Source organism: Neodiprion pinetum, chromosome 4, assembly GCF_021155775.2.
Source record: "Neodiprion pinetum isolate iyNeoPine1 chromosome 4, iyNeoPine1.2, whole genome shotgun sequence".
Classification (NCBI taxonomy): domain Eukaryota; kingdom Metazoa; phylum Arthropoda; class Insecta; order Hymenoptera; family Diprionidae; genus Neodiprion; species Neodiprion pinetum.
In genome coordinates, this window is record NC_060235.2 from 3,826,245 (window position 1) to 3,852,851 (window position 26,607).

Below are 26,607 nucleotides of genomic sequence, written 5' to 3' on the forward strand. Positions count from 1 at the left end.
TTTGATCGACGCTCAAGCGATATCGCACGGAATTTTTTTCGTTTGGCGGATGTAAAAGTGGAATATGTCGACACGATGTAAGTTGAGGGTGGTGATATAGAATTTTGAAAAACGCGATATTTTATCACAGAGTAATCACAAAATGTGTAAAGGTTCAAAGTATATAGAAAAACAAAATATTGAATAATCGGAATTCTATATCATTTTCACATATCTATTGGTATACTAATATACTTAGTTGAGTATGCTTCGTTTTTTTTTTTTTTTTTTGTATGCTTTTTATAAAAAAGATTTGATAAAAGAACTGATCGAAAATTCGACTAGATTTAACTTGACATTTTACTTTTTGTAACCCCGCTAGTGATTTTCTTTTCCTTTTCTTGTTAACCAGACTTACTGTGCATTTTATGTAATATATGTATAACATGTAATGTGTTTACCTGATCTGTTGGTAACAGAGTAAAGTCGTCAGGTGGATTGGTGATGACGTATCGTTTCGAAGATGCGTCGCAGGATGAACTCGTGTCGCGAAACCTAAACGCGCGGTGAGGAAACATATGGAAAAGTGTTAAGAATAGTGGATACTGAGGAGTGGTAGTTTGCGTTACAATTCGACAAGCTGAATAATTAACAGTACGGATAAAACAAAAAAAAAAAAAAAAATGGAACCAGTAGCAGCTAACTAAAAAAAAATAAAAAATATGTGTAAAAAAAAAAAAAAAAAAAACAACAAATAACTGTTTCAAAAGAAAGAAAAAAAACACAATCAATACGACAGACTAAAGACTAAATAAATTGGCGATCAAAAATTCAAAAATGATATTTTTTGGATGAGCAAAACTTACAAACATTGTTTGTTCGGTTTTTTTCGTTTCTGTTTTTTTTTTTCGTAGGCTTTTGCATTTTCTTACTTTTACGCAAAACTCTGCACACGCGTGTATATCGGTGCTGCGTAGCGAGATGCAAACAAAAACAAATGCAAAATACAAAATTTGTGCGCATTATGCATATATATATATATACTCACAATATATGTATATATACATGTATGTATTATATACATGTATATATATATAAAAAAAGATATGAGGAAACAAATTGTACAATACAATATATAGTATAATGTTGACAAAAAAATGGATAATTGTCTATATGTATACGCAGCAGTATGTGTGACATACATAAAAGACGTAACGTATATTAGACAATATATATATATATATATATTGTGATATATTGTATATAAGAAATAGAAAATCCAATAAATACCATCGAGATAAAAAAAGTCCGGTACCTGTACCTGTACAGACCAATGCACAGCATTCCATACGATTTTAATGCCGCGACAAAGAGGTCGCCGTACTTGCCACCTTCGCCGTACTGAGCCAACGGCCCGTCGTACAACGATATTTGACCCACCCTGCACCGGTCCCGATTCGAAAGACTGTCCGCCGTGCTGAAGAAGAGACAGTGGGAAATGAGTGTAAATAATAACAGAAGAGACGGGAGAAATTTTACTTTTTCAATACACCGGGATCGTGGCAAAGAGTATAAAAGATCTGGAGGAATACTTTCTCCAAATCTGAAGCGAATCTTTCAATTTTACGACTTATATCCGTCGGGTGGAATCTAATTTACTAACGGATTTGCAGCGGTTCATTTCGGCTCCATTTCGAAATGGTTTTCGGAGCTCCTTGAAATGACAATCCGAAGTTGCCAGAGTAAAAATATCTCATCTCCGACTGAATTTTCTAACAAGGAAGGTGTCCAAGGTCGATCTCTCCGATTTGATTTTTCTGGCAATATGTTACGGTAGACTAAAAATTAAGCGAAACGTATTTTATTAATTTTTTTTTTTTGATCTGCCACTGGACGCTCTAAGGGAGTGAAACCACCCTCCAAAGTAAAGTATGTCAAGGGGCGATTTGGCAGTTGTTTGTTTTTAATTGAGAAAGTTTCATTTTTCGACTAGGGATAACTTCCTTGTAAGTATCTAGTATATTATAACCGAGAAAAATCACTTCCAGGTGTACAGTGCAAGTATTGAAAAAGGAGATGGGCAACAATGGCTCTGAAAGTAATAAAGCTCCACCTGTATCCTCCTCTGAGCCCAGCACCTTCGGCAAGAATCAGTTCCAACTCGGGAGTCGCCCCTCCGGTGATGAGGGATCGAATCAACGTCAACGCGTTCTGATTGAAGTACGTCTGAAACGATTCTCGATTTGAGCACCAGGCGTTCGTTTTTGTCAGTGAAAAATAACAATATGTCGAGGGAAACTAACCGTTGACATGAGGGAATCCAAAACGCTGACTGCGAAGGCTGTGCCGCAGGCGAAGGGCTGCGTCAGGTAAAGTTCAGTGTCCGGATCGTCGTCGTCGTCCTGGTCGAGAAACTGGACGTTGCTGTCGTTCACCAATTCTTAAATATAACGGACACGGAATGACGGTCGAATTTGAGTGATCCGGATACGGTATAGAAATTGCGTTTAAACGTTCAGAGTTTCTCAGCTTACCGGTGATCATCGGCACGTTGGCGCCGTAGACGGATCCTCTTCTTTGTAGAACTATCGGACTGCCAACTGGAACGATCGAACGATATTTGAACAGCGCGATTGAGTTCGGAGCACACTTGACGTAACGTCGGATAAAAACGATCATATTTTCCAATCGATCTTGAGCACGGTGTCACGTGACCGATTCAATACCATTCACAAGTATCGGGACAATTTTTTATCGACAGTAAGAATTTGTTTGGAAATTATCGTAAAATGATCGTGCCGTTGTCAGAAAATGCGATCTGGTCGGCTACGGTTGAATAAAAAATGTACAAATTTTTTATCAATTAATTTCGTCGCGAGACGGGCGTCGTTTGAGGTTACATTTTGCAAACTATTCGATTATGAATTCATGCAGTAACTGATCGGTTCTAATTGATCGGAACGCACTTGCTAGCATCAAAATGATCATATAGCGTGAAAAATGTTAAATCTACCCGATGTTGGATGGAAAACAGGGATCGGATTCTCATGTAAATATTTAAAACCGTCACGTGACCCCCTGCTCAAGACACGTGGAACAGGGCTCTGCTGATTGTCAAGGGAGCCCGGCCAGAATTGCAAGACGAACCTTGACTCAGTACGCCGATAGTGTCGTCGAAGGTCATGGCCTTGATGTTGAGGGACGCGAGGATGGCCTCCTTGTCGGCGAGGGTGGGGTCATCGTTGCTAGGCACTTTAGCCGACAGAATGCAGCACATGTCGCAAAGGTTGACATTCACGGCCCTGAGATCCGCTCTGCTGAGCGGCGAACCCTGAAACAACAAGGAAGGACATGAGGTGACGACGAAGCGTAGAGGGAGGACCGAGGGGTTGATTACACATCGATTTGATGGACACCTCGTTTCAAGATTACAAATATTTGAAAATTTTTCAGGAAATTCAAAAGATTTTGAAGGATTTTAAAGGATTTTCAAAGATTTCAAAAAATTTCAAAAAACGACAGATGATTTCAGAGGATTTCAAAAGGTTACAAGAAACTTGGTGGAATTTTGAAGGATTTCAAGAATTTCAAAATATTTCGGGGATTTCAAAGGATTTCAAGAGATTTCATGGGATTTCAAGGATTTCAAAGAACTTTAAAAGATTTCAGGGATCTCGAAGGATTTCAAAAGATTACTAGAGACTTGATGGGATATCGGGGAGATTTTTTCAAATGGAAAATTTCAGCAATTTCTAAGGATTTCAGGAGGTTTCGAAAGATTTCAAGGGATTTCGAAGTATATTTTCAAAAGAAAACTTCACAGTTTTCAAAAGATTTCAAGGATTTCAAAAGATTTACCGATGATTTCAGCGGATTTCAAAAAAATTCAGGCATCTCGAAAGATTTCAAAAGATTTCAGGGATCTCAGAGGATTTCAAAAGATTACCAGAGACTTCATGGGATATCTAAGAATTTTTTGGAAGGGAAAATTACAGCGATTCCTAAAGATTTCAGGAGATTTCAAAGATTTCAAGGGATTCCACAAGATTTCTGTAAAAGTGTACACCAGATTTCACGAGCGATCAACCCCTCGGGGAGGCCCGAGGCTCGCGAGTGTCGTTTCACTCACGTTCAGAACCGATATCTTGGGGAGATTCTGCAGCATCTTCCACTCCCGCCGTATATAGTCAACGGCACCGACTATAACTACATGTTTAAGCTCGTGGTAGTGAAAATTGGAAGCTCTCAGTGGCATTACTAGGTTTCTCAGTCCGATCAGGGGCGAGTCCGGATCGGCGAAGAGGCAGACGACTACGTGCCCGTTCAGCACCGTCATCGCCGCCTGGTTCCGGTCCAGGATACAGTCTTCGAGGTTTCGCGCCGGGCTCCAGTGGAACATTCCGGTCGAGTCGTACTTCATCTCCGTCTTCTCAAAGTCGAAGTCCTTCGCCTGGTCGTCGGCTATCCCGACCTGGAGACCCCCGTTGTTGTTCACGTTGTTACCGCCCGAGCCCCGGCTCGTCGGCCTGAAACGAATGCGCCGGAAATGTTTTACCGATCCGTCGGTGCTCTCCTGGTAATAGATATCATTATACTCGACGTTCGATCTAGCGGAAGAGACTCGTCACGCGGTAAAAGTGCGTAACAAAGTACAAAAAAGAAAGAGAAAAAAAAAACACATAATTATGCTCGTTCTTCGTACCGTCGGAACGTAATCCCGAAATCCATACACGTGAATTCTCGTCTTCGTTAAAAATCCGATCTTCGCGATATGTGGAAAAATTTAAATTAGGGCTACCCGTTCACAATACGAAAAATTTTTAACGCATGCAGGAAATTTTCTTATCGTTCGTTTTTTACACCTTCTATTATTTATATACTTTTCATCGCCAATCAGTTTACCCGATATTCGACTCTACGATACCTTTTTCCATATAGCACACATGTGGCGTAAGGGTAGAGTTTTAGGAAAGTTTTACAAAAGCGGCAAAGGCATGCAAGATATTGTTATCATACGTACATACGTACGAATCAAGAAACGCGGGCTGTTTAGCTACTGTATACATTGGCATACAATAGAGTGTGCAAGCAGTACGTAATGCAACGTATTAATCGTTAAAGTGGTTAGATGTACCAACGTATCACAAAAACACAGACGGATTTTTTTTTTCTCTCCACCTACAACGTATACAACGTATATACAATAATGACAATAATAACAATAATAAGAAATAAGTTTTTTAAAAAAATAAAAAATAAACCAACAACAGTGTTAACAGCATAAGCGTACATGAGTTTTTTGACTTCGTAGGCGAGATGGTAACCAGAGTATGCAGATTCCTCTTGCGATCTGGAATCAGAAGGTGTGATTTCACGTTGGTCCCTCCTAATATATGTACATGTATAGTTACGACAGCTCAATCTCTGCGTGACATAACATCCTCCGATTATTCAATTTACATATTCAGATGGTATACAGGAATGAATCGTGTGGATATGAATGACGGGGCGGGGGGAGAAGGGATGAAAAGAATTTAATTTTTTTTACGCAACCATTGCTCTTTACGTCTGAAGTGCAGGTGTTTTTTTTTTTTTTTTTTTTTTACTTTTTAATGAAAATCGCAGTAATTTGAGAACGAGATGAACATAAACAAGCATATAATGAATTCAGGATTGCAACAAAGCTGAACGTATAGGTATACCATTAGTGAGCTTGAAAATAATAAACGCATGTGTAATTATGACAACAGTGATGATAATGATAATTATGAAAAATGTATTTGCAATTTAAGTATAATTGCATGCTTTTTTTTTTTAACTTGGTTTAACAGGGTTTATTGTGTAAAATTGCAGTTCAGTCAGTTTGGCTGTTTTTTGGTGCAAAAAGTTATTAATTAAGATTATTCATCGTACAGATGCACTCGTCGAAAATCGAGAAATTCATTACTATAAGCCTGCAGCGAGGAGGTATGTCTATGTTGCGCATGTAGTAGATGTAGATGTACAGAATGATTATCTATCGATAGAATGCCGCGTCGTCTGCTACGATTTAATGCGCACGCGCAACAATTCGAGAGCGATTGTTTGTCAGGGTGACCAACCGTCGTCGACGTAACCTCAAAAATTTTCACAGTCGTCATCGACAGTTGCGTTCAACGCCAACAGCCGACAAAATTTTTCAGGTTATCCGTCGTTCGAATTTATGACCGTTGGTCGCCCTGCCAAACAGCTGCTCTCAAATTTTAGCGCATGCGCATTCAACTATGTAGCAGACGACGGACCATTTCGTCGATAAATAATCACTCTGTATACTGTACACTGGGAAAAATTTCATTTGTTATAGTTACTAGAAAATATTGCTAATATGGTTATCGTTTCAGTAACGGTTCAAATATTCGTTGGAATCACGTAGCAATGTTGTACAAGTAACTATTTAGTGTTAGATTAAAGTTATCGATACTAAATTTTCTGATTATCGCAACTTTGAATCTCTTTATTTTCGGTAATAATAATCAAAAAGAATAATCACAAACGCTAAATTTTCTGGTTACAGCTACAAAACTCGTTATCACTTTGCACCCGGAACTATATTTTTCGACTACAGTACAGAATAAAAATAGTTTCTAATATCTGTAGAGTAATGACGACTGGAAATTTCTCTCGGTATACAGAATCATTATACATCGATATGCGTGTATAATTGTAACAGAAATATGAGAGAGTGAGTGAAATATATTTTCAATGTGTAATATTCGTGTAATATTATATAACAAGATATTGCTACCAAGCAATATATAGCAGTTTAAAAAAACTGTATGTATTTAATGTTCTCTTCTTTAAATAAAATTTTATGCAATTTATTTTCAATCACAATCATTTTCACGTATCCGTACTGTAAAATTTCAATCGATAATAATGACTTTCGTCTATTAGAAAACAAGAATGGTGGGTATTGAGAGTATAATATATTTCACCTATGAAAGTACCATCGCCTGATTTTCAAACGAGGTACGCCAATAATTCAATGTTAAACAATTGCCTGGTATTTAAATATTCTCAGGTAATATCGACCGACTGCTTCTACTGCAGGATGAAAAATTTACCGCGCGTTACATGTATAATCAAGTGACGAGGGATAAAAATGAAGAGTAGAAGAAATAAAGAAAAAATTTACTCACGGGATGCTCGTACTTACCTCTGGTTGTTGTACGACTGGTTAGGACTGGACAAACTATCGTTCGGCGTTCTGTTCACGTTCGGTTTCACCTTGTTCACTTGCTTCGTCGAGTTCATCAGCGTCATGCCGACCGAATTTCGATGATTTCTCATCGCTGGAATAAAAAAGGACGAATTTAATCCCCGTATTTTCTTTTTTTCTTATTTTTTTTTTTTGTAATTTTATTCAATCAATCGAAAATCGTAACAACTTTCAACTCACCGTTTAGATCGTCTCGTTCTCGGCTTATCTCACCTACAACGAAGAAATCGATAATTATACAGCGACTCGATACCGATGATTTTACCAGCTAATCATACAAGTGCAAGCCACAGTGCGTTTATCAATTTTTTAACATTGTTTTCAGGATTATACTTCCATCGAAAAACGAACTTTCCAACTAATCGCCGTTATTGCATGTGCCAAAATTCTATGATTGTGAGTTTCAAACGCGATCCGGGGTAGTGCCGATTAAATTATTTAAATGTGCATACAGTGTACGCGATTTCTGATTTTTTAATTACATTTATATAATATATACCTATGTAAAACTATTATCTTCGTTGAAATTGAGTGAAAAAAAAAAAACAAAAAAAATAAACCGTATGTCTGTCAAGAAGGGTTTGCATATACACCTCGCGATTAAGGCCACATCGTGATGAAATAAAAAACTTCACTGCAGCGAATTTGGCGGTGTATAAAAAAAAATTAAATATTTTTTCACCCTGTTCCGAGGAGTGTATACACATACCCCTTTGACCTGGCCCCAAAATAATAATTCGTACAGTTTACTACAGAACTACAATTTTACTGTATAATAATCTACTTGTGCATCCATTCGATTTCTTTATTTATATTCGGTAATTTTTTTTTTTTTTTTTTTGTCGATTTTTTTGTTGCGTTTTCGTCGTTTCAAATTTCATTATTTACTTTCTCCCTTCCTCAAGTCAATCAAGCGCTTTGCATGCAAACGATCAATTATCACATTAAAACACAACACTACGTATTTAGATAAAAACGTTGTATACGATCACAGATATTATGTTGAAACGTCATATTTTGTCTGCGGTCAAATTAAAATAACATGCGAGTTAATAAAACGTATTTCAATGTAACAAACATAAACGATTACAGTAACAAATTCACTTTTTACAACCTATTAGATTATTTTCCTTTTTCCGTTCCTTTTTTTTTATATTTTATTTTTCTTTTTTAATTTTTTTTACTTCTTTCCTCTGAATTCGAAACCGATACGGACCATTCTCTCTCTTTCGATATAAACTATCATCGTCGTCCCGTAGAGGAGAATTGAACAAATTCCGTTGAGCTTCAACCGGCGAAAAATCTCCCCCCCACCCTCCAAAAAAATAAATGAATTCAAAAACTGAAAAGTTGTGAAATTGTAGTGAAAGCTTGCTGCATGCACGTGTGCAGATTGTTCCATAATTATAATAACCGCTTTGCGACTCGAGCCGTACAAAATTGATATAAGAAAATATTGCGGTGAATATACGAGCTGTCTTTGTTGAGTGAATAAAAATACATTTTATAATTATAAATATATATATATATAGGTATATATTTATTCATATATGTTTATACGCGGTACGAATGGTGGGAAAGCGGGTTGCGGGAGCTTAATTTTCAAGCTGCTGCGACAGGTACGAATGAGAGAGAGGTGTGACTGTACCTCGCACGTGAACCATCTTGGGTAGTTCTGGCGGAGTGAATGTGGGGGGAGGATGGTGGTCGTCTGTAACAAACCACTACACATATTAGCTACCCTATCCTATTTATCCACTACTTATACACTAGTTTACCGGAATTGTAAATCACCCTCAGATATGGAAAAAAAAAAAAGAAAAAAAAGCTGATATAATATTGATTTTGACAAATTTTTCACAAGTTTTTCATTTCATCATCTGCCAAAACTTCCCACACAAGCAGCAGTTATAAAATTGATTCAAGATATTCTCCTTCTACTTTCAAATAATTTTAATTTTAAAAACGGAACGACCAGACGAGAAAAATTATTCTTGCAGATTTAATGTTTTTTCTTTCTTTCTTTCATCCTAATTTTTATATCGCACCAAAACTAACCAACCGGTATAGTAACGAGATTGTTGAGCGCAAGAGTCAGAATCGAATATTAAACGAGCTCAAAAATTTATTTGCAATTTTATTATTCATTTAATCATTCATTTGTACGTTATAACCCGAGCTGCTTGTGTAGAAGACAAAAAAAAAAAAAACAATTGATCGCAAAACACGAGAAAAAATATGGAATCAGAATTTCATCGGATATATTTCCTGCGCGATCGTGAAATCGTGATTTATGCTATACTCGTGTCGTGCGAAGACTGTTTTTTTTTTTTTTTTTTTTGCCGTTTTTCGATTTTCTTCTCCTACAATTTTTCAAGGTATTTGTACATATACATAATATATGTATACTATGTATAGGTAGGTGAACAATAGTCATATGTATATAAAAATTAAAATGCATCGTGCAAATTCTTAACCATCGTAAATATAAAAATATTATAGATAAATCTACGATATCGTTATATTGAAGCATAGATTATGAAAAATAGAAATGCAAAATTGAAAATTCTTTATCCTCTACTTTCGTTTCTCGATATTCTACTAAAGAATACAGAGTATGTTTAGAAATATTGTAAACTACATCGAGCATGCTCTATGTATACGGAATGAAGAGTAAAAACGCATTTTGCACACAAAATTGCAGCTACATGTTAATTCAAACTCATTATTCATGGTATGTATACTACGGTAAGAAAATAGCGTGCGCATACCTAATACATTTGTACATTGTGCGTATACCGTATAATACTGAAAATAATGTCTACTACGATAGATTCATGCGACGTACGGAGAAAAAAAAATATATATATATATATATATATATATATATAATTTGTGCGCAGCTATACATACGTATCAATGATAATACAAATATAAGCGGTGAAAATCGTATTTAAGTGCGTTATAGAAAATTATCCGTGAATCAAACGTGTAATATATCAGAGTAGGTATATATAATTTATATATGTATATACAAATCAGGTATAAGGTATATATAGCGAGGTAGACGCATTAGCAGGTATGTAGGAAAATAGCGGTCAAATTTGTTGTTTTTTTTTTTTGTTTCTCTCATGGCAGCATCAAACAATATTGCAGTACAAAAAAGAGAAGAGAGAGAGAGAGAGAGAGGAAGTAAGAAAAAATAAGAGGAATAGATAGATAGATAAATAGATAGATAGATAGATAGATAGATAGATAGATAGATAGATAGAGATGGGGAAAGTAAGAGAGAAAGACAGAAAAAGTTAGGCAGAGTGTAAGAAAATTAGTACAACTATTAAATGTTATATAAGGTATATATAAGGTACATAGGCGATATATATGTATATATACATAGTTACTCACTGCCAGGATTTTTTTTTTTCATTTTTCTTTTTTTTTTTTTTCTTTAATGGTGCGGGATTGCGGGAGAAAGGAATATAATCTTACACGGGATAATCTCGCTATATAATACACAGTTCTGCGCATTTACCAGGATACTGTTGTGCAACATGTCGTTGTTGTTGCTGTTGTTGTTTATTTCAATTTTTTTTCTCATCCTTTTTGCAACGCAAAAATACGACGACGAAGATGATTGCGACGAATGATGATGGCGGATGAAAATTTTTGAGAAATGGAAAAAAAAAAAAAAATTGAGCACATCGTTCTTCAATTTGGCCGACGATGAGTGTATATTCATCGGTATGATTTCGTACAAATTAACAAACATTGCAAGTTTTCCCCCGGTAAATGTGCAAAATTGTTTTTATTCGTGCGTTTCATTTTTTTTTTTTTATTTTACTCAAGTAGGGCGGGGGGCGATTTCTTTCTTCAACTATCACAGACGTTGGTACAAGTGAATGCTAAACTCAGGTATAACTCAATGGGGCAGTGACAGCGTTGTACTGTAATTGATGACTGTTTATAACATGGGAAAATCCTACACCGCATACGAACATCAGAAAACGTACAAGATGTGTCGGATAAAAAATTTCATCCTGCAGCATTTAATGACGCAGGTATATCGCATTTGAATAATGTTACTTTCACATATGTAACAATAATTATTTAAGTGTAGTAATGGTTGGGTGGTTATACAGTTGTTGTTTGAACGGAACGAAACTAGAAAAAAATCAAAGTCAAGAAAAACAAAAAAAAAAAAAACTTATGAACAACAAATAAACGTATAATAAAAAAGAAACGCACAACGAGTGATAACGATTATAATACGTATAAGGTAAAGTGAAAGATAAAGAGGTTGCGTTTGCCTCTTCAAACTTACTTGCATACGAGAAGTCCTCGCCTACGTAGTAGAGGACGGAAGGTAACAGGCAGAGATAGATAGACATACAGACAGTTAGTATATATGCGTATAATAAATACACACGATTTCGACGTTTATAAGATATATACATGTATACATATATACGTATACACGTAGTTTTAATACGTATACGTATATGAATACATAAATAATAATATCCGATACGTGTATGATTTAATCGAGTTTATGTGTAGTAATAACGATGATAATAAATAATAGGGGGGGGGGGGGAGGGATATGAATGTAAATCAACGACGTATATGTATGTATATAATTAATGTATGTATGTACGAAGTTTCGCGTGTTTGATTTTTTGCTATCTTGTTCTAACGAAATGATACAATCATCGTCTGAACGGTTACATTATTATATGTATCTGATATAATATGCGGTAGGAGAGAAAAATCTTCCATCAATTGTATTACGGTAAGAACAGTACGAAAATTTATACGCAACTGGTAAGTATTGATCTTTTTTCATCATCGGGCAAATTTTTAACATATGTATATATAGAAATATGTTGGATACGATTGATGGTGGTGTCTTTTTTCTTCTTTTTTTTTTTTTGTCTTTTTTCTTATTCCCACACACCGCATACGCACGCAACTAACCAACTTTTCCGATTTTCACTTTGATCTGAAGCATTGACAACTAAAACTCCATCAGGCTTGCGACAACGATAATTTTACCTGACCTGAATAACACGCACGTACAATGTACAAAGTTTTTTAACGAAATGAAAAAAAGAAAAAAATATATATATATATATATATGTAATGCGTAACAAGACACCGATGCATAAGAAAAATATACACGTACGTATAATATTTATGTATTTGATATGCTAATATAAAAGACTATATGACATTTAGAAAAAAAAGGAGAAGAAGAGAGAAAAAAAAAAAAACTAACGTAATACGCTTCCGGAATTGATGAATAGTAAATATTGAAATCGATTATCCTTGGGTCGTTTCTAAGTTTTACCTTCGTCTTTTTTTAACCCTCACGTTTTGCCGACAACGATTAAAGAAAACCATCTAACGAAAAATACACTCACAAACCTTGATACAATAAACAAATTGTTAACTACATTCAAACAACAGTTATATATATATATACATATGTATGTATGTAATAACGTGAACCAAGTTAGTTGCAAGAGTTTTTAACGTAAAAACGACGAGGAAAAGTGAAGTGAACGACCGAAAAAAAAAAAAAAAAAAAAAGGAAAACAGAAAATAAGATATAAAAATCAAACGACAACAGCGAGAAAACCAAAATATACACATCGTAAAATACGTGTCGAAAGAACCTTAAGGATGAACAAATAATTTTAAAAAAAATAAACGATAAAACACCACATCAATACGGCGCAAACACTATAATATATTTAATTAAAAATGTTATTACTACGCTGGGGCCAATTTTTCTTTTAATTTTATCTTTCTTTCTTCATCTTTCGTTACTAACTAATCTATGTTATATTACCGACGTTGTTACAGTAATATTTATTGTTTTTTTTTTAGAGAGATACCGTTTGTCCATCCATACTCTACACATGTATAAAATTTCGCGAGTAAGCCTCCCTGCACGTTTATAAAAATCAACCTAGCAGAGTTGTGTTAAATTTTTGCAATCGCAAGAATATTTCGATAGTACGATGATTTTTGTTAATACGCAGATATAGTTAATTATGCCTTCAATTCTCGTTATTGCAGGCATAATCGTTTTTTTTTTTTTTTTTTTTTTCATTTTGTCCTGAAAACGAACGGGGCTAGAAAATACATTGTTATTACGGTTTATTTTTCGTTGGTATACAATACCGATATACCTACGACTGTATCGTATGATAAAATATACAACGAAAATGAAGATGAGCGTGATTGTGAGATCCTTGATGAAAACAACAACAGATACGTTAAACAAACCACAAAATAAACAATACGAAGTATGGACGTAACGCGAACTGCGATCGGGATGTTAGAACTACTTAGGAAGTAATTTAAGAACTTAAGTTGGGCACAATTTTTTTTAACAATCGACAAACGATTTACGAAGAATAATTCATAATCAACGAATGAAACGAACTATTGCTAATCACAATCTCAACAACCGGTGTAAGTGTTCACCGTTTAAACTAATTAAACGATGTTGTTTATCTGAATTTGTTAACACTTAATGCAAAGTCTTCGCGTTTGATAATACAGGCCTTTTGAATCGTTTTCCCGTGCAGTCAAGGTAACTTTTTCATTCGTCGTACATGTCGAGTGAGACGTTCCAAGCCTTTGTTTATTTTTTTGATTCTGCTACGAAGAAGCGAATTTCGAAACCTTTCCGTTAATTTGTTTGTTCAATACGGGGAAAAAAAAAAAAAAAAAAAATTTTGACTTTGCTGGGTCGGTAAATGTAGGAATACTCAATGACAGAAATTACAGTCTCTAATCGATACAAACAAATCGTAAGAAATCTATTAAATAAACAAAAAATTTCACGATATAATCAAGTTTCCGGTATTATAAACAGAGCATATTATAAGTAGGGCCCGGATAAGTATGCATTAAAAATTACAAAACATCTTCATACAATACAGACTTGCATTTTCTGTCTACGAAAATCAAACCTCATACAAAGAATACCAAATAACCAATGAAAATAATATAAACATAAAATATTTATAATTACATATTAATCCGGTGTCCTAATTAAAACCATACACTAATGTAAAATCGGCGTTTCAATCGTACGTATAAAAACTGTTAAAAACATCTCGACTCTCCGAAGAACAAACGATCTCCGATCTAATCAAGCCGCGAATAAGTACGTACGATAAAATTTCTCAAACGGATCGTTTTAAATCATCCGATGTGCATCGATTCTTCCCGACAACGAAGGGATCTACGTAACGGATCTTAACGAGTAGTGACAACGACGACAATGACGATAACAGTAATGACAGGAATGACAGTAATAATGATTGTAACAATAACAATAATAACAATGATAATAATAATGATAATAATAATAATACACCGGGAACACACGAGACACAATTCTACTCTCAGTGATACGTACTTGCTCGTCCGACCATCTGAACAGCCCTCACGCCCTTCCGGAATGTGGCCACTGCCCGAATGGAGAAGAGAACCAGAGCTGTTAGTCTTCACATCAACAAATTAATTTCAGCGTAGATTCGGGGGCGTGGTTGGGTTTTTGTTTTTTTATTTTTTATTTTTTTTATTTCATTTTTTTTTCTCTCTCTCTCTCTCTCTCTCGCTCTCCCTCAAACGACGTCATTTTCATTTTTTTCATTTTCCGTTTCCGTTCTCCCATTTCAATCACATTTCGATCGTTACTAATTTTGTCGGTCGATTGTTTTTTTTTTTTTTTTTGTCATCCCCGCTTGGTCTCTTTTTTTTTCTCTCTCTCCACTTCGTTTCTCACATACGCATCATCGTGCCTCTTCCAAATAACGCCGTATATGTTTGCATACGTATATATTATAGAACATATTATGGGTATATAGGCAGGGGTCTTTGGTCTTTGCTCTTATGCTCTTTGCTTTTTTTTTTTTAATTTCTCCAGCATCTTTTCGACAGTTTTAAACGTACGCGCATGTATCATATACATATATACATACCGTGATCTGTTTTTAACAACGCGATTCGACCAATCAATCAATCAATCAATCAATCCAATCAATCCAATCAATCACTCCTCTTTTCTCTTTTTCCACTTTGCTCCTCGCTCTCCTCTATCATTTATTATTATCACACATCCGCAACCTATAACCGCCCTCCATCAAAACCTCTCGACTACATTTACAAATCCGTATACAGCTTGCCATCGCCCTGATGTGCCAAACGAAACGTAATCTAAACTTTTTGCAAACTGTTTTTCACCCTAATCGCTTAATTACTTGGCGAATTTCTTACATCCTAATTAAACGTTTCACATCTGCGCTCGGTAACAATTAGTGGAAAATATGTGATTCTGTTTCTGTTTTTGCGGGTGTAGTAGTAGTAGTAACAATAATAATAATAATAATAATAATAATGATAATTATAATAATAATAATAACGATAGCAATAATAATAACGATAATAACGATAATTACAATAACAATAACAGTAGCAACAATAATTATTATTATTATTATGAGAGATGCAGTGTGATGGGTGACGTTGTAAATTTTAAACCCTGGGCATCGAACGAATCATCGTTGTATATTCATTCTTGCACCATTGCGGACGTATTCGTAACAATTTATTTTAACGATAAAATTCGTCAAACTGATCATAAATTCGTGTGCGAAATTGTGTGAGGCGTTGAATTGTTGACATTCCTGTCGGATTGTGTGAAAGAATGTTTGAGAGAGGAAAGAAGAAGAAGAAAAAAAAAAAAAAAAAAACATTGTATAACGAAAGCTTTTCACTGCATATCACATACACAGATAAAAAATACACGGCCCTTTCCACGACATTAACAGCTGTGATGCATTTTATATAACATATGTGTGTGTGTGTGTGTGCCACGCGCCAGTTCTTTAACAATAAACAATAGCAGCTTGACGTATGAGAAACAAAAACAAAATAACAACATTTGTTTTTTTTCTGTAATATGCATGGCAATAATTGACGCGAGTTATTGTATTATTATACGTATACAGGTTGAATAACGAAGCGCACACTTAATGCAACAGTCAAGTAATTACACAAGCTCCATTTATACACAGTGTTTAGTTAAGCTCGTAGTGTAAAAAGTATTTTAACGTATATAGTAAGCCGGGCGATAGTCCTACGGTTTGTCGAAAAGCCGAATTATCCAAGTAAATGGTTTATAATTATACGTACGAATAGAGGGATGAAAAATTGGGTGAATTTTCGCAATTTACACCTCGGAAAAGCAATTGTTCCGTATTGATTTTCGTTCTAAATTTTGTCGAAAAAAGGCACGTGTATCAAGCTTCTTTTGCATATTATTCTTATTATTATTTTATTTTTTTCTTAATATATGTTATATATATAATACATGATATTGAATAAAAATAAAGCCGAGATCGAACTTGACAATATAAATTCCGAAAATTCATCCACTTCTTTAAATACACCGTTAATAATTAACAAGCCTGCACGCGAATTGTAGTGTTATAAATAAGGGTACGGTATTGGCGAACGAATAATGCGCTGGGAGATAGTTGGAGTGACAGCGACGTAATATTACGTCGATGTTATGTAATCGCAGAAATGGGATGGGTGTGAAAAAAAAAATTTTGTCCAATTGTCAACAGAGTTTACGCGGAACGATGAAAACACCAGACAGCTTTCGACGGTAATCGAGTAAAACGTTTTGACAATGGGACGAGCGGGAATCGGGTGATTACGGGGTGTATTTGGATAAGGGGTGTTGAAAAGAAGCGTACCGTCAAGGTAACTGCGGTAGGCAGAGCCCCCCTTCACCATGCCAGTCTGCATCATCATCATCCCCACATCTGGAAAAAGCCGGTTTGTTCAGTCTCAACCTGACGTAGGGTGGGTGATATAAAAAGTCTGATATGCGATATTGTTACACAGGTCACGATCAACGTTCGGACGTTATGTCGGATAACTATTTTACAAAAAGTAGGTACTTTGTCCCAATTACTTTCGGACAGGTGAGGGATGAATATAATTCACGGAAGTCTTGGGTGAGACGGAACGATAAATGTTGTATTAATTACACTTGAAATTCATGTATGTATTATCAACTGTCTGAAGTAGGGTTGTTCCAGTTTTTTAACTTTTCTTTTTTCTCAACGTACCGATCGAAAAATTTGAGACAAGTACTGTAGAAAAAAAAAAGTCCGTGAGGTGTGGACATGAAAATAAATGAAAAATTATTATTATTATATATATTTTCCCGTCTCCTCCGGGTTTTACGACTTTTTTTTTGTTTTTTTTTTTTTATCCGAGTATTGGTAACAAATTTCTCTAGTGGCAGGTTAAAATAAAAAGTTGAAAAACTAACCACCCTTGTACAAAGAGGTATGGTTTCAACGCGTGAACACGGAATGTGTGAGTCGACGGAAACACAAGCGCAGAGACACAACCTGAGATCATAGATACGTGGCGTAATGTTTAATCAATCTATTAATCTATGAACCAGGTATATTATATACTGTAACTGTATGTATCGTATATTCATAGTATATACGTGTACGGTGAAGTAGGTATGTACAATTAATCGCAACACGTACAAGTTGCGTACGTACGTGTATTATTAGGTACAACATCAGCTGGGAAAACGTTCCAATGATACTCTACGCGTCTATATACACATATATATATAATATTTTATAGCAGCTCTAACGTTTGTCAATTAGTATTATTAGTTGCCGTTAAGATTACTAACGCTATTAGCCTTGCAAGTGGTGAAAGGAACTCGATGTGAAGTTTGCCGCGTTCAAACGTTTCCTTCGTTTGCCCAGGGTTTAGGTTGAAATTAGTGTGCGATTAAAATTGGGACGTTAATGTTATACCCAAAATCGTAGACGGCGAAAGTTGGTCAATTATAATTTACCGCGATAACAAAAATCAGGGATATAATCTCTGTGGATAATGAATTACGGTTCGAACCGGGCTTTGGAACCCGCGAATGAGAAATAATAAAAAAAAATGAAAAAAATGAAAGAATGAAAACAAATACATTGTATAAATATATGTATATGTGTAGGTATATGGTTCGTGTATATTCCGAGTTTTTCGGATGGGTGATTTTTTTTTCTCCATTTCCTTGTTTCCTCACCTCAGCTGCAATGCTTAATGAATTATCCGCGGAATTATCATTTACACGCGCCGAAATCCGCAACGCCGTGTAACCGTGTTTAAATAAACAGGTTACATGGAGCATTTTAGGTACGCGCAACGATTCGGGATAGATCCTCTTCGTACTCCTCTGTCCGCACGTGTAATACACCGATGAACAAGGTATAAAACTTTACATCGAAAGGATAAAGAGATGACGATGAAAGTAGAAAAAAAAGAAAAAAAAACCATAAGATATGAAGAAAAAAAAAAATGTTTAAAAAAAAAAAAAACTATCACGAACCTAACGCTGAAACATTATTGTTACAACGAGTAATGTGGAAAAGGGATTGTTTTGTTTTAGTTTTTGTCTTTGTTTGTTTTTTTTTTTTCTTTTTTGTCTTTTTTTTTGCATTTTTCATCAATGACAGCTGTCACGCTATAGGTATAAATGGCAGGCAATAAAAATATATGGATTTCAGGTTACAGGTGTACAGCCGTTAATAACTGCAGCTTCGAACTGCTTTTCTCCTTTTATAAAACAAATTTTAAATATAATAATCATTTCCATTTTTAACTATAATTATGTATGTTAACCCGAGAGAGCTATTGTCATGCAGGCAAGGCGGACGGAGGGCACATAACAAAGTGCAAGCTAGTATCTTATTGTTAATAATATATGTATACATATATATACATACATACATACAAGTATATACATATCGTACGGCAGTCGGGCGGAAATTGACCGTTGCTGACCGAACGACAGTATTTTGCCATTTCGATATTCCGCTTTATTGTTATCGAGCGAATTTTTAATTATTTGAAAAATTTGTAATGTAATATAATATAATCAATAATGTAATGACGATTGAATGGAATATCGCGCAACCAGCGTTGCAATATACATATTCATGTATATTAGGGTGAGCCAAAGGAACTAACCTATCGAATCTAGGGTCTTAAAGGGACCTATTTAGTGAGAAAAAAATTCTCCCGATTGGAAATAATTTTTGGCTCAATTTTATATATATGTACAGAAGGTATTGTTTTTTAAAATTAATAAAAAAAAATAATCCGAAATCATATATGTATGTAATATCAGGGTATTAAAATGCAATAATAATTAATGAATTACCGATCGATTGCGATTAACGCTTACACTTTTCATCTCAGTCATGTTTCAATATTGTGTATCTAATTGTCGTATCAGCGATATATTAATTCGCGTATAATAATACGTGAACGTAATGGAACGAAAAGAATGAACTAGAATTTGGTTTTTTTTTTTTTTTTTTCTTCCACTACCTCTCCGTAGATTGACTGATCGTGAGAGGAGAGACCGCGGTGTGAAAAAAAAGTGTTCAAAGAGAAACGATTACAAAAAAAAAAAAAAAAAAAAAAGAATTACGCACGATTGCATATATATATGACGGATGAAAAATAGATTCGCGGTATCGATACACATATACGATGTATGCATGTATATGTGTATAGAGGGAGGGGGGGGGGGGGGGGGGGGGAAGGAAGGAATGGATAACAATAGAAGATTAAATGTATTATATAAGCAAGTGGAGTGGAAAAGTATAGAAAGAGATAGAAGAGAATAGAGATAGAGAGACAGACAGAGAGAAGATATAGATGTTTGTTATATTATTATTATTATATATATATATATGTATACTTATCGTTGTTATATATTTATAGAATGTGGATAATTAGAAGAAGTAAGTAATGAAGAGAAAGAGTAAGGATAAAAAAAAAAAAAAAAGAAATTTATATTATATATACAGTATATATACGTGTATATATATATATATATTAAGCGAGCGAGTAGAGACCAAGAGACGTTACCTAGGTCACGGCCCCAGGAGCGCTGCTGTTGCCCCACTAGATAATAATATATCACAAAGAGCATTGTATCAAACGTGTCGTGTGTGATTTTTTTTTTTTTTTTTTTTTTTTTTTTCATGTCACCATTTCGTCATGTTTTTCATCTTGTTTTTTTCTCTTAATCTTTTTTTTTTTCGTCAAAATCGTCAAAAACAAGTCTATTGCACCTTTTTACAGTTTTCGAATCGTTGAAAAAAAAATCTCTTTCGCATCGAGTGCGTGTCGTTATTATATTTATTTGTTTTGTTGTTATTTTTTTCTTTTTTTTTATTCTGTTTTCATTCGTTTGTTTTTTCTTTCAAACACGTTACAGTTACTCATACCGTACGATTTTTTGACGTCGACTCTGAAGGCTGTCGTTTTTATTTGACAGATTACTCACACCTACACGTACATGTATACATAGGTATTATACATATATTCAGGTATGCATCCCGTGTACCTGTATATACGTATGTCGTGTAGATACCTATGTACGTATGGGTATAGCCAGGCCGACCAAGTAAACGGTTTTGGCCGTGACATATTTTCATTTTCCCAATGATTTTTCACGTTACTACGACCGTCGAAAACCTTCCGCGTGACAAATGTCAAATTCTTTCTTTTTTTTTTTTTTGTTTTTTCTATACCTCGTCTTTGCCCTGCGAATTTTTAAACCGATATTGACAACACCCGAATTGATTTGTGTGAACCGTGTCAAAAAAAAAAAAAATTAAATATAAACAAGAAACAGGTCGTTGTCGAAATTGTTTCTGTCTGTTTTTCTATTTTCCTTACCTGTTTATACTCTGGTGATAAAATTTTAGAAAACAAATGCAAGGTACAGTACGTGTTGTAGTAAGAATGTAAAAAAAAAAAAAAACTGAAAGCAACGTTTTACAAAACGTACAAGAAAAAAAAAACATCCCTCCTTTCTGAATCTTGCGTGAAAATGTTTAATTTCAAAAAATGAAACATTTCTTTCCTTGATTTGCAAAAATCAATTTTGGTGGTTTTGTAACAGGTTTAATAATTCACGTGGTAAAGACGAATGATTGGAAAAAAAAAAAAAAAAAAAAAAAATTTCAAATTTTCAAAGCACCGTATAAAAAAGTTAATAAACAAATGGGGATCAAATTATCTCAGCTGTGTTAAGTCGACGCGTTTGAGTGATGATTTTATTTATTTATTTTTTTTTTGTCTCCCCTTTAGCTTAGTTTACTTTTCAGGCACCGTTAAATTTTATGAAACCAATTATTACAATCAAATCTATCAAATTTATACGCAAACGAGTTTACGCAACGTTATTTGCCATGAGTTCGTTCCTTTTTCATTTGCTGTTTTACTTTTTTTTTCTTTTTTATTAGTCTGATTCTTAACTGCTTCTCTTGTTCTTTCGCCATAAGATTGAAAAAATTTCTCTACCCAATCAAAAGATCATCATCTCACCGGAGATTTTCGCTACATGTGTAGCAAACAATGCGGCAAAGTTTCACAACGCGGTTTTACGTGTATTTTATAACACATCGTCACGGAGAAACGAATATATTATAGGCGTTCTAGACATTTATACGTATACGTAGGATAATGTTATATTTTTCACGATGTTAACGTTAATTGTGAATAGAATAAACTTACAGTTTTTGCATTTGCATTTCTTGATCAAAGTCTCATCTTTGATGTCGTCGTGGCAAGCCTTGCAGTAAAACCACGCTCTGAAAATAAAATCCAATTGTATATATTGTTGATTAAATATCATCATTGTTGATTAAATATCATTCCCGCTACCCGTTTCACTATCCATGTAACAACAAAAACAACAATAATGTCAATAATACCGCAACGTCGAAACTCACCGCTTCACCTCGTCGGCTGATTGAGCAATAAAAAATCCCTGAGTGTTCGCCGCGATCTTTGCCCCACGCGGATTGATCGAAATCTTGCTATCGTTCCCGGCGTCCCCCTTTATCTCGATTGCCAGCAGCAATAGCTTCAATTTCGTGAAGCACAACCTGGGAGAAATATCGTTGAATAACGTACGATACTTGCCTGTGCAACATCCCGTTGGGTCAATATTCAGGAGTGAATTTGTTTTTTTTTTTCTTGCCCTTTCCTTCTCCTTCCTTTTGCTTTTTTCCCCACACGATAGTTTGGAAATATTTTCCCCTGCGCCAAACGCTTGCATCCTTCCGAACCGAGACTATTGTCTCTCCTTTCCGTACACGGTTCAGCCTTTATGATTTTTCTTTGATTTATTTTATTATGTTAATAATAATAACAATAATAATAATAACAGTATTGGTAAACAAATGTAGAAGAAAAGGAATATTTATCCTGAATATTGAACACCAAAGGTGTTGGAATTTATTACTACATGTATGTGTGAATGGATCGATGTATTAAGGGATTGTTGTATTGTTGAAAAAAATTTTTTTTTTTTAAAAATGGATATATATTACACGAATAAGGGATGGAGGGATTTATCCTGATGAAAAAATAGATGGTCCGGACGATATTTTTACGAAAGATTTTTCCGTAATGGGGAAATGACGGAGTAAATAAAATTAGGCAACATTATTATGTTCATACGATTTCTGGAATAAAGACGAAACCGTGGTTTAAAAATAGTTTTTCATCAGGATACGGCAAAAGTTTAGCCAAGCTCGGATTGCGGAATCGAAATAAGTTGGGAAAAGAAAATATAACTTCCGTATACAAAAATCAGATTAATGCATATAACTTGGATTAAGTAAAAGGCTTACAGGATTTTGGATTTTTTAAAAATCACTATAAACCGCGTTAAACTTTTCGCCAGTTCCTTGTCATGCAAATGTACGTATGGAGCATTCCACGTAAAATTAACACCCTCTTCAATTTTGATCATTTTTTATTATGATCGTCTTACCAATACGAAAAGGTATCGGGAATTTTTTCAGGTTTTCTTTAGCGACTGGTGAAATTTATACTGGTGGAACTGTTTTTTTTTCTCTCTCTCTCTCTCTCTTCTTATCCCTTGATCTAAACGGATTGCAGATTCACAATATTTTGATGATTCCGTGATCCATTTACATTGAGAGGTATGAAAGAAAAAAAGGTACAAGGAAAAAAAAAAACCTCCGATTCATACGGTAATTTGACGTGGAATGCCTCGTATAAAATAATGCAGGATGTCCCATAATTCGTGGATATATACCATATGTATATGTATCGGTAAGCTAGTTTTTTTTCAACGAACGTGTAATTAATAATTCCGTAATCAGCGTTTTCAAAAACCCTCGGATACCAAGCATCGTTCAAATCAATTATCATTTTGAATTACCGAATTCCGACTTCGGATTCGTAATCAGAAATCTAGAAGCTGGCTTTTTTTTTGATTGAATAAAAAATTAAAAAATTTAAATCCTAGTCAATCGGATGTAACGTGAAATTTACAATTACGCAACAAACTTTGTTGCATCATTACATATCTTAGTGAATTTAATAACGCTTGGCGGAGAAATTTTACTAGCACTTGACTATCCTTATTTTCTAATATCCAAACCCCGGTCCGAGTTTACTCTATTATTATAAATATATCCACGATTCATTGTCCATATTATATTACATACAAAAAGCGTGCTCGTAAACAATAAGTCACGATTTGCAAATGCGGGAGGTGGGGGGGGGATATCGGAGAAACGGTCATGCGCAGCAAAATGCCGAAGTCACGAAAAGCGTGAAAATGCAAAAACAGTTGGATGGTACGGGTAAAACGCATATTGACCTCGTGGGCAACTACAGCATGAGCATAACAATATAATGTATGTAAAAAGGTGAGACGAAAGGTTAAAGAAAGAAGGCCAAAAATAAATAAAAGTAAGAAAAAAAAAAAAAACGATCTATCGTCCATTAATCATAAAAAAAAAAGAACGAAAATGCGAACGTCTATTGCGCAGTGTGAATTTCCAACGACGGAACTCTCCGTCGTTTGCCATAATTTAACGCGCATGCGCGAAAGATCCGACAGCGGTTTGTTTGCCAGGGTTACCAACCGGCGTGAGAGTAACCCGAAAAAATGTTCACAATTGTCCCTGACAGTTGTCCTCGACACCGACAGCTGGTCAAGAATTTTCGGTTTCAAATACATCGCTGCGAACCGTCTCGTCTAAATTTCCGACGGTTGGTCCCCCTGACAAAACAACTGCCTCTCGGATTGTTGCGCATGCGCGTTACATTCTGTCGTTAGCAATTCCCACTGCACGTATTATCATATGTATATTTGGGTATAACAAACGTGTTTCAAGCCAACGCCTATACTATTTATATATTCTAACGGTACCTCATTCTCATCTACCAAAATTCTAACGATGTAATATATTAACAATAGTGATAACAATAGTGATGATAATAATAATAATAGTTGTAGTAATAATAATAATAATAATGATAGCATTCAGCGCACACGGGTCGCGTAAAGGTTGCAGTTTCGTCATTCTTTTTTCGTTTTTTTTTTTTTTTTTTTCAAATATTATCTTTTAATTTCCATTGCGTGCTGTGTTTCCTTTGTCTTTTTTTTTTTTTTTATCTTGCATTTTTCTCGTCAGTTTTAACTAACCCCAAAGGGTTACAATTCTATCTAGACATTATACAGCGGGGTTCACTGGTCTATGATCGTGAAAGGCACTCCCACACACGCAAACTGTTGTGTCGCATACGGTGATGCAAGTTTCAATTATAAAAGTGCGATTTTTGATTGAAGTAGGAAGGAAAAAAAAAAATATTCAATAATTAAATAAACAAATATAAATAATCGATGAGCGAAGTAAAATTTTACAAGTCTGTAGCGTGTTCGGCGAAACAAAACAAAAAAAAAAAAAACTGTGCTGCATGTATTCGCCAACTTGTTATCAGGTAGGTATTTCTGTAAATGTACCGATGATCGTTTGATATAAATCGTATTTTATTCATACTTATGGGTATATTTTATGATAAAAATTTCATTTGACCGCTTTTATTTTTCAATTATTATTTTTGTATATATACATATATTATCTTATCTTATTCGAAACTTGGTTAGTTTATATTTTCCGCTCGCAATAATTATTATTATTCGTCGCAACAGAGCGGCCGGGAGTTATATTTTATATACTTATTTATTAGAAACGCGAACGCGTGTGCAAAAAACTTATTAATCAGCTCATTTCATTTCAACTTTGTTGAATTGTTTTATTGCGTTTTTTTTTTTTTTTTTTTTTACGACACTTTTATTTCCACCGTCGTCGCGGAGTTTTTCAGCTCTGATCATCATCGTTGGTCTGCCGCTGGTTATGATAATATCGCCGTTTACTTTTCCTTTACTTTTCCTTTTTTCCTCTTTTAATTCGTAAAAATGTCTATATACGCGGTGTGGTATTTGTAAAAAAAATAAATAAAAATTATCAATCTACGCACAGTATATGTATATAGACGACAACGTATTATGTATGTACATACACCTAAGAGCAGCGGGCATGCGAGTAAAAACTTTCAACGGATTGGGTGTATTCTTTTTTTCTTTCATAAGGTCTATAACAGTTTATAATAATTATTGTCATATGGGTATGATCAATTATATAGGATATTTCTACACGAGCACACACAGAGCCGTTATATGCAAGTATTTGTGTAGAGAAAAATGGGCATAAAAATGTGTAGCACACGATATTTGTGATGTGTGGTCAAAAATATCGGGAGCGAAAATTGAAGAAAATCCAAATTACTGACAAGTAACAAATAATACTTTAATTTGGTTGCAAAATTCAAATTTGAATAATTATGTAGTCACACGTATATACATGTATCGTATCGTATATCAAACAGGTTTTAAGGTCGATGCAAAACGATTGGTAACAAAAAAAAAGATCAACTAAAACAGCGAAGCGACTCTTTTAGTTTTAAGAAAGTATAACCTAATAAAAGAAAAAAAAAAATGCAAGGATCTAACAATCTAAATATACGTGATACGAAAATAAAAACGTACGTTTTGAGGATCGAGAAAAAGGATGCGTAAAAATTTTTAAAATCCATCGTCTACTGATACGGGTAACAATCGATGCCCGAAACTTCTGTACAAGAAAAAAAGCAAGATAGTGAAAAGGGAAGAAAAAAACGATCAAAATTTGAATTCAAAATGTGAAAACGAAAAAAAGTAAAACGAGAGAGAGAGAAAGAGAGAGAGAGAGACAGAGAAAGTAAAAAAAAGTGTACCTCGTACGATTTTCATCATTTATATATATGTATATATATACGTAACGTATATATGCGTACGTGTGTAAACGCATATAACAATACGTATGGTAAGAAAATAAAAAATTAGGATAGTTTGCATGTGTGGCAGC

The 26,607-nt window shown here is 34.6% G+C and overlaps 1 protein-coding gene and 1 long non-coding RNA gene across 5 annotated transcripts in view; one reads left to right on the forward strand and one right to left on the reverse strand.

Moving 5' to 3' along the window:
• slo (calcium-activated potassium channel slo) overlaps window positions 1-26,607 on the reverse strand; it is a 113,305-nt gene that overhangs the window by 2,879 nt on the left and 83,819 nt on the right. Inside the window, exons 12-27 of one of the 4 annotated variants that reach the window (XM_069135607.1) lie at window positions 22,108-22,263; window positions 21,890-21,966; window positions 17,020-17,088; window positions 14,673-14,723; window positions 11,559-11,579; window positions 8,886-8,948; window positions 7,418-7,450; window positions 7,175-7,310; window positions 5,270-5,329; window positions 4,109-4,505; window positions 3,127-3,310; window positions 2,514-2,579; window positions 2,283-2,419; window positions 2,093-2,205; window positions 1,301-1,456; window positions 441-534 (exon numbers count right to left, since the gene is read on the reverse strand). In XM_069135607.1, coding sequence (XP_068991708.1) covers window positions 441-534; window positions 1,301-1,456; window positions 2,093-2,205; window positions 2,283-2,419; window positions 2,514-2,579; window positions 3,127-3,310; window positions 4,109-4,505; window positions 5,270-5,329; window positions 7,175-7,310; window positions 7,418-7,450; window positions 8,886-8,948; window positions 11,559-11,579; window positions 14,673-14,723; window positions 17,020-17,088; window positions 21,890-21,966; window positions 22,108-22,263 — 1,813 coding nt within the window. Of the gene's footprint in view, window positions 1-440; window positions 535-1,294; window positions 1,457-2,092; window positions 2,206-2,282; window positions 2,420-2,513; window positions 2,580-3,126; window positions 3,311-4,108; window positions 4,506-5,269; window positions 5,330-7,174; window positions 7,311-7,417; window positions 7,451-8,885; window positions 8,949-11,558; window positions 11,580-14,672; window positions 14,724-17,019; window positions 17,089-20,233; window positions 20,270-21,889; window positions 21,967-22,107; window positions 22,264-26,607 lie in introns of all 4 variants that reach the window. The other 3 variants (XM_069135605.1, XM_046621338.2, XM_069135606.1) reach the window with 3 other exon arrangements.
• LOC124216639 (uncharacterized) lies at window positions 16,323-17,441 on the forward strand. Its single transcript, XR_006882649.2, has 3 exons — window positions 16,323-16,425; window positions 16,888-17,101; window positions 17,171-17,441. It is a non-coding gene; the product is annotated as an uncharacterized lncRNA (long non-coding RNA).